This window comes from Coenobita brevimanus, chromosome 40 (assembly GCF_032717465.1).
Source record: "Coenobita brevimanus isolate Jiangsu-jjx chromosome 40, ASM3271746v2, whole genome shotgun sequence".
NCBI classification, from domain to species: Eukaryota; Metazoa; Arthropoda; class Malacostraca; order Decapoda; family Coenobitidae; genus Coenobita; species Coenobita brevimanus.
This window is the reverse complement of record NC_136993.1, coordinates 55,607,872-55,624,406: the sequence shown is the minus strand read 5'-3', so window position 1 is coordinate 55,624,406 and position 16,535 is coordinate 55,607,872. Positions and strand designations below refer to the sequence as shown.

Genomic DNA, 16,535 nt, shown 5'->3' with positions numbered 1-16,535 from the left:
AACCATACTTCCTTACACCACCATTCACTTCCTTTTCTTACACCACCACCCACACGTCTCACACCACACACCTCTTCCGCATGGCCCACCACAGCACTTAAACAACTGCCATTCCTCCTCAAATCATAATAGATAGATAGATGAATAGATAGATAGACAGCTCTATGCGAGCCTGGGAATGGGAAATGAGCTTGCAAATTACACTGAGGAAAGCTGACGACAGTGGCCAGTAAGGAGATGATGCAGTTAGTTGTCAGCAATCCACCCGTGAACAAAGCCTTAGTGACCATACACACACATACACACATACTCACACACAGGCTTCTAGAACTTTCTACTCACAAGGAACACACGTGACACACCCCTGCTACACCAGAATTTAGGAAAGAGAGCTCAGAAGGAGACAGGCCATAGAACAGGCAGGGAGTGGCAAGAAGGGCTTAGCAACTTGAGAGAGAGAGAGGGAGCGAGAGCGAGACAGAGAGATAGCTAGCGGGACTCTATACTTCGCTCTGTGTGAGAGACTTGTTAATATTTCCAAGACAAATAAAAATAGTCCCATACTATTCTTTACCTCTCCTGTCACTACATGACAAATGGGAAGAAGATTACCTACTTACAAAGCTACTCCAGTATAATAACTGCTCGTCCACAAGTCTAATATATATAAAACTAACCACAAGTAAATACAAAGTCTTTTATGACATTTAGTCTTTTATGACATTTGGTAGCAGCGAACGTATACGAACCTCGTCTACGAATCAACAGTGAATTCCTACAAAATATCAAGATTGAAAACAAAAAAAATACCTCTCACAACCAACAACTTACAACCAGCTCCTGACAGTATTCTCTCCAACCAGCCCCCTCCGTCTCCACGATCATCACGCTGATTTAGAAGTGATCACACGACGCCTTGCAAGTAGTTTAACAAAATATTGATACGATCTTGCAATTTCTACGACGAACCAACGAACTACAACCATCTACAATCAACTACAAATAACAACTCTACGTCGTCTGTATAATCTTCTACACGCACCTACAAGTAGCGGCAGTCTTCATCCTACAACGAGTAAATCACAAGAGAAAAGGACCGAGAAAACATCGACATAGAAAAACGGAACAAACAAACGAAGAGTGAGACACGACTCATAACTCATCTTACTCACTCATCTTCACTCAAGTTACTCATCGCTACTCATTCACTCACCACAGCTACCAGTGTGGGAAGTTGAGGTCATCATGCGTGCTTGCTGAATAGACGCCACGTCAGTCAACTCACCACTTGCACCACCACTCACACCATTCCCACCACGGTAAAAATTAGTGATTTACATAGTTACTTCATTTATACAATACACAGTGATAGACTATAAGCTTCTGCACAAACATATAAAACGTGCTGTATAGTTACAGCTTAAATACACATACTTACTTCAGTTATCTGCATAACTCAAACACTAAATAATCACCAACAATAAATATTCTACACTGTATATATTCATTCATTTATTATAACATTTATTTACTACCAACGAGTGTTACCATTTATACCTACATAAAATACGTGTTTCATACATACAGCTATACATTATTATATCTACAAAGTAATAAAGAAAATATACCATCACAGTTACTCAGTGAGCGATTAACAAAACTGTATTAAACATCTATTAATTAAAGCTACCTAGTGGAAACATATAAATTAAGTTACAAGGTAAACTAGAAAAAAAAAAAAAATGGCCAACACAAATGACGTTAGCAAGAGTGAACATCTTCAACACAATCGTGAAGACAATGATTTCCACACAGTGCTGACACACATATTACCCACGATAGGTACAAGTGAACAACAAGTCAGTGTATATAGTTAATACTGTATATAGTGTATATATATATTTTTTATATAAAATAACAAAATATGGGACTATATAATATCATTTTCAATAATATCCGTGCAATATAAACTAAACTTTAAAAAAGTATCCCAAGGAAATTAGCCAGTAATTATGCAACCATGAACAACATGGAAAAAGCGTACACAAGCGAAGAAAAACAAACTATGGAAAATCAATACATACAAAAAAAAAAAAAAAAAGTAAGAAAGAAAAAATAGAGAAATAGAGTAAGATCACATAACAAACAAATGAAAATAAGTGTAAGTGTTACTACATATGCCAAAATCCCACATAAACTACAAACAAAAAAAAGCAATTTGTTGTCTCCACAAGCAAGTGGCATGACACATCATCACTATCATCGACCGCAGCATATGTTAGGACTGCAATTATTACAATTATGTAACAATTATGTAACTCCATATTATAATTATGTAACGACAAACGATTGCGTTATGTTACACTTGCTACAATTATGTAACTACAAACGATATGTAACAATTATGTAAAGACAAACGATTGCATTATGTAACACTTGGCCAATTATGTAACAGTTGCATTAACAAGATGTAACTTTTATGTAACTTTAACTACAATTATGTACCTACAAACGATATGTAACAATTATGTAACGACAAACGATTGCATTATGTTACACTTTGCCAATTATGTAACAGTTGCATTAACAAGATGTAACTTTTATGTAACTTTAACTACAATTATGTAACTACAAACAATATGTACCAATTTATGTAACAGTTGCATTAACAAGATGTAACTTTTATGTAACTTTAACTACAATTATGTAACTACAAACGATATGTAACAATTATGTAACGACAAACGATTGCATTATGTTACACTTTGCCAATTAACAGTTGCATTAACAAGATGTAACTTTTATGTAACTTTAACTACAATTATAAGGCCAAGACACTTATGTAATAGTTGCATTAACAAAATGTAACTACAGTTATAAGGCCAACACAATTATGCATTTCACTACAATAACCCAAGTACATACTGTATTACAGTTCAATAATTTACTTTAATGTATTTATTCAAATATGTATACAACTTGTTTAAAATGTAATATTACTGAATAATCACTATTTACTATGAATATTATATGTATACAATATTCATACAATTATATTACTTTTACAATATTATGTATTTCACTTAATTAGCTTAGAGGTTCATTATGATGTGTATATAATATGTATTAATATGTTAGGACTATTAACTGTCGATGGTACGCCATTTTCGCGTGACCGAGCAGATATCAGGACTCCATATTATGATTACAAATCATAATAGATAGATAGATGAATAGATAGATAGACAGCTCTATGCGAGCCTGGGAATGGGAAATGAGCTTGCAAATTACACTGAGGAAAGCTGACGACAGTGGCCAGTAAGGAGATGATGCAGTTAGTTGTCAGCAATCCACCCGTGAACAAAGCCTTAGTGACCATACACACACATACACACATACTCACACACAGGCTTCTAGAAGTTTCCACTCACAAGGAACACACGTGACACACCCCTGCTACACCAGAATTTAGGAAACAGAGCTCAGAAGGAGACAGGCCATAGAACAGGCAGGGAGTGGCAAGAAGGGCTTAGCAACTTGAGAAAAAGAGAGAGAGGGAGCGAGAGCGAGACAGAGAGATAGCTAGCGGGACTCTATACTTCGCTCTGTGTGAGAGACTTGTTAATATTTCCAAGACAAATAAAAATAGTCCCATACTATTCTTTACCTCTCCTGTCACTACATGACAAATGGGAAGAAGATTACCTACTTACAAAGCTACTCCAGTATAATAACCGCTCGTCCACAAGTATAATATATATAAAACTAACCACAAGTAAATACAAAGTCTTTTATGACATTTAGTCTTTTATGACAAACATACAGAACTGACGAAAGATTCCTGCAAACAACAGACAGACAGACAAACATAGGAACTGACCAACATAATTGCCGAATCAAAAGATTTCGGCAAATGACGAACAGGGGTGAATACATAACCTCAAACTCCGTTGGCGAAGCTAACAAGTAAATGAACATTAATAAATGTGAATAATTTTTCAGCTTGTTGGGCTCTGCCATGGCACATCAGGCAATGCAACTTTCACTTCAGTAATAACATGTGAACAACAATAAAAAGGTGCATGTGCGATAATGATATTGTAGGTACACTATATGTAGTGTTTCTGTTTATCATCCGGTTTGCACGACAATTTTACATCTTTATAGTAAAAATACTTACAGCTAGATAGCAGAGAGAGAGAGAGAGAGAGAGAGAGAAAGAGAGAGAGAGAGAGAAAACAAATATATAATATATATAATATATATATATATATATATATATATATATATATATATATATATATATATATATATATATATATATATATATATATATATATATATATATATATATATATATATATATATATATATATATATATATATATATATATATATATATATATATATATATATATATATATATATATATATAGTAGCTGCCAGTCACACGGGATATTCTCAAGAATTAAACTTAAGGAATCGATTGTCGGTAATGCCCACAGGAGGACTTAGTCAAAATTGTTAGACGGATAAGACAGAGCAAGAGCAACTCTCTGGTTTAGATCTTTTTTTTTTTTAAGCAAGAAAGAAGGAACCAAAGGTCAGGGGCCCAGAAACCGTTCCTTCCAATAAAAAAAACAAAAACAATACAAAAGCGAGCCAACTTCAAGATCCGCTCATTTCGAGATGCCTGGACACACTGCGTTTAAAAGACTGGAGATCATAGGAAGCAGGAAATACAGACAGAGGGAGACAGTTGCAGAGTTTACTTGTTGCATAAATGAAGGACTGGGAGTAACGGTTAACCCCTTAAGTCCTAATTGCATCAATTGTTGCGATTTGAGTTTTATGCCAAAATGCCTAATGACATCAATTGAACGTGGCCTGCAAAAAACTGTGGAGCGCTTGCTCCACCCCGATTATGATGTACATGGCTTCAGGCCAATGAGAACCCGCTCCTGATGTGGCGTGAGGGGGGATCGGACCAACCTGGGCAGTGGGGGGGGCACCCCCCATCTCGGCCGCCTCCATGTCACCCTTTACTCCACTCCCTCACGCCCTCCTTGTTCCCGATCACCCTCCCACCCCTCCACGCAACTGCATCTCTCCTCCAACAACAACGTGCATCCCTTCCCACCCTCTCTTGCCCCTCCTCCCTCCCTGCTAGCCTCGTCTCCCCCCACCACCCCACCCCATCTCTCCCTCCTTGTCCCTCACTGCCCTTCCAACCCCAAACAGGCCCCCGAGTGTCAGGCCTGATGTACGTACCTGTTTCATATTATTTCTATTTCTTTCCAAATTTTTACTTCTCACTCTGTTCATTTCTCACTTCGTACCTACCAGTCTCTGTATGTACGTAGTTGGAGAATGCTGTATGTTGTACTACATACAATGCATCTTATTATTACCGTATTATTATTTTTTTCATTCTCCCTACCTGCCCAGATTAGCACCTCTGAGTGCCTTGTAGGGCTACTCCCCGCACCTGTTTCATCTCCCCACACATACAAACTGTAATGATAAGTGTGATGAAGTGTAATGATTATGTGATAATTGTAATGGTGTGATAAATGTGTAACGACAAGTTGTGACAGTAAAGGGAGAAATCGGAAACAAATTATTTTTTTCCCTTTCTTATGCATGCATTTATAGCATTATTCAACTTTATTTCGATGTCCTTGATGTTTATAAACATTTATATGTGTCTGTGTTAGTTTTGGAATGACTATGAGGCCTTGTTGGGCTTCTCCCCACACCTGTTTTATCTCCCCACACCTACATACAGACCTGTTTTTATGGCTGGTATGACAAATCCCATTGAAATGGAGGGTTTCCACAAGGGAATTTGATTGTTGCCAAAATTTTTCTCCCCAAGCACCACAAAGGCCTTGTAGGCCTACTCCCTACACCTACATAAACACCTGCTTTCATGGTAGATGTTACAGAACACACTGAAGTGCTTTTTTGTCATGCGAATAGCTGGTTAATTCCAACCCCCGTACCTATAGGCCTACTCTCCACAGCCCACTTTATTTCCCCACAGTCTAGTAATCTCCCCACACCTTCATACACCTGTTTTCATGGCTGGTGTGACAAAACAATTTGAAATTACCTGTTTCAATAAAAAAAATAAGTAGTTATCAAAATGTTCATGTTTTTTATTGTTTTCGAGGGGTGACTATAACAAACTTTGTTTCTAACTTTGACGGGCGATTGTGCGGCAACCATTAGGCCTACTGGGGTACGGATTCCGTTGTCAGGTGTGTAAATTCTTCCTTTTTAGCCAGAACACAGTCAATTTGGCCATGGTGAAAGTCGCCAAAACACCCCTGAATTGCGATTGTGCGAGGTACCCTGCCTGAAACAATTGCGGACTTAAGGGGTTAACTATTGTATTAGAGAGCTGGACAGAAAAGGGATAAGAGTTTGTTGCTAGACGGGTGCTACGCGCCCGTCGTAGAGGTGGAGGGATGTAAGCAGATAGTTGAGAGGAGCAGGGACCATTGAAGTAGCGATAGAAAAGAGATAAAAATGCAACAGTGCGGTGAAGAGACAGAGGTTGAAGGGAGTCAGTAAGAGGAGGAGAGGTAATGAGACGAAAAGCCTTTGTCTCCACCCTATTGAGAAGACCGGTATGTGGGAAGCCTCCCCACACATGAGAGTTGTACTCTACACAGGGGAGAATAAAACCAGTGTATAAAGTCAACAACTGTGCAGGGGTAAAGAAGGAACGGGGTCGGCTTAGCACACCTAATCTCTTGGAAGTAGATTTTGCAAGAGTTGCAGTATGATCTTTCCAAAATAAGTCCTGAATGAATGAAACCCCAAGCATGTTCAAGGATAATGCGGGATTGAGCTGAATATTATTATACATCAGTGGGTACTCCTGTAGAAGACTGTCAGGTTGATAGGTGTAAAAACTGAGTCTGATGCATAAAAAACAACAAGGTTATTCTTACCCCAGTCAGAGATACGAGCCAAGTCAGTGCCATTGCCTCATCCCTTGTTTGTTAAAGTAACTGCTGAGATGGACGTTGCAGGATCCGAACGGAAAGGTGAAGAGTGGAATCACCATCGTACGAGTGCATAGGGTTAGTTGTACAACTCAGAAGGTCATTGATGAATAAAAGGAAGAGAGTCGGTGATACGACACAGCCCTGAGGAACACCACTGTTGATAGATCTAGGAGAAGGATGATGGCCGTCTACAACAGTGGCTGTATTGTAGAACAACCAGAAGGGAAGCCATAGATGAAGGCACAGGTAGAAGGATAGAAACCGTAAGAGGGCAATTGGAAATTAAAGATTTATGCCAGACTCGATCGGAAGCTTTTGAGAGGTCAAGTGCAATGGTAAAGCTTTCGCCAAAGTCCCGAAAGGAGGATGACCAGAAGTCTGAAAGGTAGGTGAGAAGATCGCCAGTGAAGCGTCCCTGACGGAACCCATACTGATGATCAGAAAGAAGGTTGTGATCAGAAAGATGCTTTAAATTTTGTTTTTTGTTAAGAAAAGATGAAAACTTTTAAGACACAGGATGTTATAGCAATTGGACGATAATTAGAGGGTTGGGAATGTTCACCCTTCCTTGGGACTGGCTGAATGAGAGAAAACTTCCAGCAAGAAGGAAAGGTACAAATTGTCAGACAAAGGCAAAAGAGTTTACCTAGGCAGGGTGTAAGCACAGAAGTACAGTTCTTGAGGACAACAGGAGGGACTCCATCTGGTACTACAATGCCGATGATGAAAAAACTGTAAGGCTCTCAGTACCACTTGAAACAAGAAAGTTTTACAAGGCACATATGATGTTACTTTTAACTGGAAATAAGCAAATTTGGCAAAGACATGTTAATCAGAATGTCGAGCATTCATGATATGGTTTTTATTGTGTGAGTATGTATTAAAACTGAACATTTCCCTAATCTGCGTGCGTGTGTGTGTGTGTGTGTGTGTGTGTGTGTGTGTGTGTGTGTGTGTGTGTGTGTGTGTTTAGATGGAATTGTAGACACACACATTAACTGCTTCTTGCTCTTCCTCTTGCCTTACCCTAATTCTGCTTAATTTAATGGCATAAAAATGTATATGAAATAAGTTTTTCTATGTAGTTTTGTCGTGCCTCTGGAGAGTCCAACAAAAACAGTGAACACTGTTTTTACCCGCTATGTGCCAGTGCCGTTTTAAAACAGTCTGACATAATTTCGTGGCCAGTGCCAGTGCTGTTTTAAAACAGTTTAAAATAAAGAAATTCACTGTGACCGCATTATTCAAGATTCGCAGGTACTCGTAAAAATTGGCAGGCATGTATGGCAACTGTTCCTCTACCATCCCCCAGGCTGTCAAGGCCATACACTCACTCGCTCCCCCCCCCACACTCTCTGTCTCACTCTATGTCTGTGTGCCTCACCCAGTGCTGTACATAGTGAAGGAATTTTGTAAATATTTTCATGTAAGTGTAAGTTGTAAAGATTTTCTTGTAAGGGTAAAGACTATACAGTGAAGTCAAATTGTAAATACCTTCTTGTAAGTGCCAGGACTGTACGTTATGAAGTCAGGTTGTACCTCTCTTGAAGTATGTGTAAGATAATGCATTCACAGTGAGAAAGACACGCAAATTGTGATAGATGCTGAAGTAATAAGTAACCAGGAAAGTGTACTGAACATTGCTATACCTTCCCAGCATAAACACCTGAGTATACCTTAAACAGAAAACGGCTTTCTCTCACGTATGTGGTGAGTGTGAGAGAGTGGTTATACCTGTACACGAGTATGCATGACTCAATAAAACCCATTTCCGGGCATCAGTGAACATTTTAATGGCGAAATTCGTTGTTTCCACATCAAAATCTATCATTTTAGCAAAAAAAAAAAAAAAAAAAAAAGTTGAAAAATGGCCGGCACTGGGGTGAACCATAGGGCTAAAAATAGCCGGCACACGGTGGGTTAAATGAAATAACTAAACCAAAAAGTCAAGTTTACAGGATGTTTACTAAGCTTTGTAGAATGGTTCAAGTTAAAGCAATGATAAAGGTATTCTATTTTGATAGCAATTACCAAAGTTCAAGGTCACTCAGGAAGTTCATATATCAGTCAACTGGGTAAATTTAACTCAAACATTTTCCTTATGATATGTATCAAAGTTGGTGGAAGGGTTAAATTTGGGCAATATTGATGCAATTCGATTTTGGGAGTAAGCTACCTAATGTGAAGGTAACGTAGTTAAGTCAATATTTGGCAGTAAGACCAGTTGGTCATGACATTATCAAATGCTCCTTCCTGTTCTTATATTATTTAAGAAACAAACATGCAAACAGAGAGGAAACAGATGTCATTAACATATTTAACTATGATATCTCTCTTATTAATGTTTATAGTCACATTGTTACTGGAATGCATTACATATGTGGGATGCCTTCTTGTACTCAAACTGTTAGTAATACAGATTTTTTTATATCCATTGTACAATCATTTGTTACTCCACTACAGCCGAAAGAGACCGAGGCAATGTTACTCACCTTCAACATTTAAGGCAAGAATGACCAACCTCATTAGGCTCTGAGCAGCATTATGTAAGCAATGAACCCCAACCACCTCCACATGAAAACCTTTTATGTCACATCCAGTTGGATTACCCATGCCCATGCGGCTACTGGGTGTCCATTTCAGTTTATGGCTGCCATCCAACGGAGTAAATGGTCTCCCGAATTACTGGAAGCCATCTGGGTTGCCAATAAATGTAAACTCACGTGAAAGCTTCTTTTTAAAGAGTGAATGAACGATGGAAGTTTTGAAGATTTTTCCACGTCACTGACGAATATAGGCCGACAAGTAATGACAAGCTTCTGTTGTTTATTATTTATAAGAATGCGACCAGCAATACGAGGATTATTCAGTGTGGTAGTTATAGTTGCAGAGTATTAACTTTTACCAATGTCCAGACCATCATTTAACGTCAAAATGAGTACAAAATAAGCTGAAAACTTTCAGTGCTGAGTGTGTCAATGCCTTCAACTACATTATTATTATGCCATCAGAAGCCAGCAGACACTTTACTGCTACAGACTAAAAATAGTAGGGTACAGTTACCTATGTACAATATTACTTCTTCATGGAAGAATAGATCTTCACCAATTATTCAACTGTGTCTTTTTCAATTTCCTTCCTGATGGATCACATCAAGGACGATTATGTTCACGGGCAGAGAAAACATACGAAACTTCTCTCATCTTCGGAATAACAGCCAACAGAATAAAGGGGGATGCAGTCGATTCGATATCAGGTGACCTTCTGCCAAGGAATGTACTATGGACATTAAAGAACACTACATATTTTTCCTTTTGCCATCAAAGATGTATAACCAGTGAGTAAAACCAGTGGACAGAAGAGCATAAAAGCATACTTATTGTCATGATCCTGACTTAGGCAAACCTAAGTTTATATTTTGTCAGTAAAATACATCAGGTTTCTTAGTAACAACATGACTGAGGCTTATTCAGTACACTTAGTATAGATATTATTTAATTTGCATTATTTATTAACAAGAACCTCATTGATTAGAATACCCGGTACTCTTAATACACGCCTTATTACCAACCGCAATAGCAAAGCTGGTATTATTTTGAGTTTGTGTGTGTGTGTGTGTCTGTGTGTCTGTACGATAACTTGGCAACAGCTCAAGATATCACAACATTTTACAGGTGTGTTGTTGGGAAAAAATCGATCACGAGTCAGAAATTGGTGAAAGTAGGTCAAGGTCTGTGTTCCTGTTACCGCGATAACTTCGCAACCACCCAAGATAACACCACAAAACTTTATATGTTTGTAGAAGGGATGAAAATCTTCTATGAGTATTGTTTTCAGTTTGTCTTTCTATAGTTCTGTGTATCATTTAGCACGATAACGTCACAATCGCTCACGCTATCATCACAAAATTTTATAGGTGTGAAGTAGGGATGAAAATACCCTATGAGCTCGAAATTGGTGAAAGGTCAAGATCTGTGGGTCTCTTACCAAGATAACTTAGCAGCCGGTCAAGATATTATCACAGAATTTTACATGTGTGTAGTATGGATGAAAATCTCCTACGAGTTCGAAATTTGTGAAAGTAGGTCAAGGTCAAGGTCATATTCCGAACCGCGCTTGGTATGTTTCTGCTCGCGGCTGGTGTGATTCCTCCCCTGGGGGATCCTCTAGTCCATACTGTATATCTACATTATTTTTGTTAATTGCCTTCAAAAACGAAGCAATGATCAACAAGCCCAAGAGAGACAAGATTCCACATCATTACAACCTGTAATCCTATCTGTTACAGTAAAGCAGATTTAAAAGATTTAAACTTTCAAAAATAGAAAATTAGTCATAACTTGGCCACCTAGAATTCCTTTCAAAATTTCGAAAAGATGGGCATCAACATCCAACATGGACCTACTATCATACAAAATATGAGAAAAATCCAACATATAGTTTCTGAGATACAGCGTGGAACAGATGTAAGGACAAACGGATGTACGTATGGATGGACATGACCTAACCTAAGATTCCACATCGTGAGACGGAAGGTGGAATAACAAGGCATATCAGTGTCAGCGAACACTTTACTTAGGGATGGCTCCGACGCGCCATTACATCTTAACAAAGAAAATCCTTTGTGATTTACAAAAACGGAGGTATTAAACAGTTAAAAGCATGTCACAATAATCCTCATACTTTTCTATGGCCAAAATTTCACATAAAATAGCAAAAGAATGAATAAATAAATAAATATAGGTAGCATGCTAAAGCACAATATATATATATATATATATATATATATATATATATATATATATATATATATATATATATTCTTTCTGATTTATAGACTCATCAAAGTCTAACATAGTGAAGCTGATCACCCTGGTGTTTTCACAGGTTGGTTTCGTTCTGTAGGCTACTGGGTCTGATGCACGATAGATATTACTCGAAAATATCTAAGGTAATTGAAATAAATCAGCTTTTAGTTTTGATCCGATTTAGACCAAATATAGTATATGGGTTGTGGCTGGAAAATGGGTGAAGTGGTTAAATAATTATCAGAACAATCTGTTAAAATGAAGGGTTACAGAACAAGGTCAAACTTTTGGCCCTTTAACTAAACAAGTTTTTATTCAGTTCTTGGTGGAATAGTTTAGGGTTAGCCAAAGATTAAATTATTTAGATCAAATTCATAGGGCAAGGTCAACTTGCGCATTTCTGATCCAAGCATATTTGGGGTGCTGAGTCACACAAAGATGGACTATTTCAAGTTGGAGAAAGGTCAAGGGGACAGAACAAAGTCAAAAGTTTGGTCACATACCAGTTGGAAGGTTCGGGTCATAATCTATGTAAGTGCTCATTGTTTTTGTCTCCAGATTTTATTAAGCTCAAGAAAGACTTTTTGAACTTGAGTGGGATAGGTTTAGTCTTCATAAACCAATCCACAACTACATCACTCTTATGATAAGAACTTTCAAGAACTTTTGGAACCTTCTTACAGAATTTTTTTTTTTTTTTTTTATTCAGTGAAACAAGTATAAAAATTTAAAATGCATGATGACGCAGAACATCAGAACAAATGTGAGACAGTAAAGAGATGTAACTTCATCAATACTGTTCTTTTAACTCTAGTATGTACTATTATGATGTAACATAAATTCACCCAAAAACAGTCATGATAATATATCGGTTAACCAACCATGCGGTCCACAAATGTATGCCATAAAATAATGTAGGCAGGAGGATATCCTTTTATTACCTTGCCCTTGTTCCAATGAATTTAGGAGCACTGTCGTCCCTATTATCGTCATAAATTTTATGATATACATGTATATACTTTCTGTATAACAATCATCATTTTCTTTTCGGAATTAAGTCAGTTTAATTAGGCTGACTGTAAAGGCTTTACTTTTAACTCCTGTCAGAGGGGAGGTCGGAGGAGGGATATTTTTATGCTGTGTTACATGGGCAATATCCATTTCCTAATTTAATATTTCTTATTTGTTATTGCATTGACTAAAAACTGGCAGTCGTTATTCAGCCGACTGTTTCTTTCGTGGGAAAAACTACCCAGTGAGGGTGGCAGATGTACAGGGTGGTAGGGAAACGAGGTCGGTGGGCACTTTTGAGCCTGTGGGTTGATGTGGTGAGTTGGGGTGGGATTGCATAGGTGGCTGAACGGGTGGACAATGTGAGTGGCTGGGTGGGTAGTGGTAAAATAGGTTAATGAATGAACAGGTATATCGATGAATTGGTTCATGCAGAATACATCCTTGACACATTCAGGCCAAGGGGAAACATAAATCCAATAGTTTATATGTTTTTACCCAAGGAATACTGGAATCCGTGGTAATTCTTTTTTTTTTTTATGTGTCCGACTCTGGGCAAAGGCTTCAGGGCCTATATCTTAGGGGCAGTAGCCTATCCCAAGGCCCAGTAGTTGTTGGACATAAGGGTATAATGGTGTAAAAGATAATGCAAAGGTTGTTTCAGATTTAGGCAGAAAGGGCTAAATCCTCATCCATTCAGCAGCCATTAACTCCCAGCCTGAGGATTTTTTCTTTCCTCTACCTCTTTGGGTTAGTAAGAGCACAGTACTTTTCAACAGTCTCGTATGGCTAGTAAAATCTTTATAAATCTCATAGAACCCATCTTTATAATTATAACTGTTTTATTACGAGGATTATATTAATAATTTATTTCCAGATATCAAAGGGGATGGTGTACTTGTATTTCACATGGATGACTGCGTTTCTGATGGTTTACACAACTTCTTCCACCAAATTATCACTATTCTCTGGTAAGCCACTGACAGTTGAATGTGAAACATTATAATCAATTATATAAATTTATGAAGTACAGATTATATATATATATAAAAACAGAATAGATGGAAAAGCAAATATCTCATTTTACTCGTTGCATTTCAGATGAAAATCGGCATTATCTAGTACCTCAGGCTCTTAATACAATGTTGCTTCCTTTGGATTCAAAATGTCCACTGCTCATAGTAGCTACAGGCACTGCTTCTTCATCATTTTATAAGGTAAATATTATTTGTCTTTTTGATTTAGTAACTGCGCAAGTAGTTGCTGAAATGGGGAATGAGAAAACTTGGAATCGAGCAGTGGCAGGTCAGAGTGGTTATGACAATGTACGGGGCTGTTCAAAACAAGATGAGAGTGAACGGAGGTTTGAGTGATGAGTTTTCCGTGATACCTGAAGTGCATTAGATATAAATTTTAATCTCCTGTTTGTTGATCATGGTGCTTGGAGCTCTCTCGCTTGGTTTCAGAACTAGATTCCCATGAGAAGTGTTGTGTACTGATAACTTGCATTTGATCGCAATTGATCGCGGAGAATGAGAGAGGGGGGGAGGAAAGATTTACGAAACGCAGATATGAAATGAGGTATAAGGTTTGAGATTAAACGCAGATCATACAAAAGTAAAGATATTTAAGGCTAGTGACGGTAGTCAAATTAGAGAGAATGAGGCCATTGGTAATCTGCCACAGGGTTGTGGGAAGTAAATCCATCTTTTGCAGTGCATGTAATAAATGGATGAATAAGAAATGTATTGGTATCAAAGACGGGCTGCTAAATAATGCTGAATTTATGTTTGCGGTGTTAACGGGGGAACCATGGAGAGAGAGAGAGAGAGAGAGAGAGAGAGAGAGGACTGACCTAAGAGTGTTTCTTGAGAGTGTAGATGAATTTTACTATTTGTGGGGCATGTTATGTACTGGAGGTGCGGCTAGAGATAGTTCTGTGGCTAGGGTAAGGAGTGATTAGAGGAAGTTCAGGTAATTGTTGCCTCTCCTAACACTGAGAGAGCTCTCCTTCTGTGCTAGAGCTGTTGTATGCAACATGTGTTAGTAGCTTAATGCTGTACGGTAATGAGACCTAGAGAGTAAAAGAAGAAGCTATAGACTTAAGCGCATATAAATGATAATGATTAGATGGATGTGTAGTGCGTCTTTGAATGTCAGGACTGGGGGGGTTAGGGCTAGGGATGAAGAGTCGAGAGGGAACATGGACTTCAGTGAAATAATACTGTGATGAGATGGAGTAGATTGATATGGTTTTGACGTGTGTAGTTGACTGAGAATAACAACTGGGTTCAGAGAGTGAGGTGTGAATGCTGAGGGTAGGGTTGCGAGAGGCAAACAGAAAAAGACCTGGGTCGTGTCGACAGGGTCTGGCCTCAGTGATAAAAGACTAAACTATGGAAGATGCTAGAGAAGAGAAACTTGGAGAACCACTGTTAGGGGACAAAGGTCAATGCATGGAAGCATATTTGACCCATAATAATAAAAAAGTAAAGAAATGAATTGCTGGAGAATAGATACAGTAGATTTAAGTAAATTTTAGGGATATGCTTTGCATTCAAGGTGTAACCTGAATTATTTTCAACGATCATGGTGTTAGATAGTTTGCAAAGGCTTGTGCAGTGCTTATCTTAGTTTCTGTCTCCCAAATATCTCTAGTTATTAACGTTGCGATGTATGGTTGAAATAATGACAGTGATGATTTTTAGGATGTGTCTGAGCAGCTAGAGCAAAGAAGTGTGGGTGTGTTCGAGGTGGGTGCGGATGGCCAGGACGCTAATGTGACGCAGGCACAGCTCTCCCGGGTGGTCAACCAGGCTCGCCGGGTAGGTCATCTCACATTACTGCTGAGGCTGCTAGGTCATCTCACATTACTGCTGAGAAGGGTAGGTCATTCACATTATTGCTGGGGTGGGTAGGTCACTCACATTATTCCTGAGGCAGGTGCGCTAAGTCACTCTCACATAACTGTCGAGATGGGAAGGTCATTTTTCAATCTGCACTTGATGATTAGTTTAAAGTTTAACATGATTTTGCCTTCCTTTTGAAGTAGTAATGTAGATATTATATTTTCTGTGTTATACATTTTAGCCAGTTCGGCTGAGGGACCACAGCAATATTTCTGAAAGGTACAGCTTTACAGCTTTTGAGGTTTTCTATAGACTTTCAACAAATAAAACACTGAGTAGATTTGAATTCGCAACTTACGACTAAGCTAAATGACAGAATATTCAGCCAAAATTCTCTGCAGACTTTTTTATCGTAGGATTTTCAACCAAATAGAGGTATCTCAATTATCTTCTGAGATATTTCAGTTTGAAGTTCGTAATTTTGGCAACAAAAATGAGTATATAACTTCAAAAATAGATCAAGGTCATTTTGTTTTTGGCATAAGTACTTGGGTTACCTTAGGGTACCTTCCTGTATAATATCAAGATCTAAGAAAAAACTTGGGAATAAGAATAACAATTATAGTCACGAAAACAATATATAAGCTTTATATGGCAAAGCTTTAATATCGCATAGGAAGAAGTGCTATGTGATCTTATACTTGTGCTTATTATGCTGTGCGATGAGACATTTCAGTGAAGGCAAAGTGACAGATATGTGTTTGGGAGATTTGGTTTATAGAAATGGTTTGATAACAATTTTGCCAGATAAAAGGCCCAAAAGTCATTGGCATATAACTCATACTTTA

At 38.0% G+C, this 16,535-nt stretch overlaps 1 protein-coding gene across 1 annotated transcript in view; it reads left to right on the top strand.

Moving 5' to 3' along the window:
- The window catches only part of LOC145397116 (uncharacterized), a 289,376-nt gene that overhangs the window by 172,500 nt on the left and 100,341 nt on the right, over positions 1–16,535 (top strand). The window contains exon 2 of the mRNA XM_080270317.1: positions 15,547–15,663. Within this exon, the coding sequence (XP_080126443.1) occupies positions 15,547–15,663 (117 nt within the window). The remainder of the gene's footprint in view (positions 1–15,546; positions 15,664–16,535) is intronic.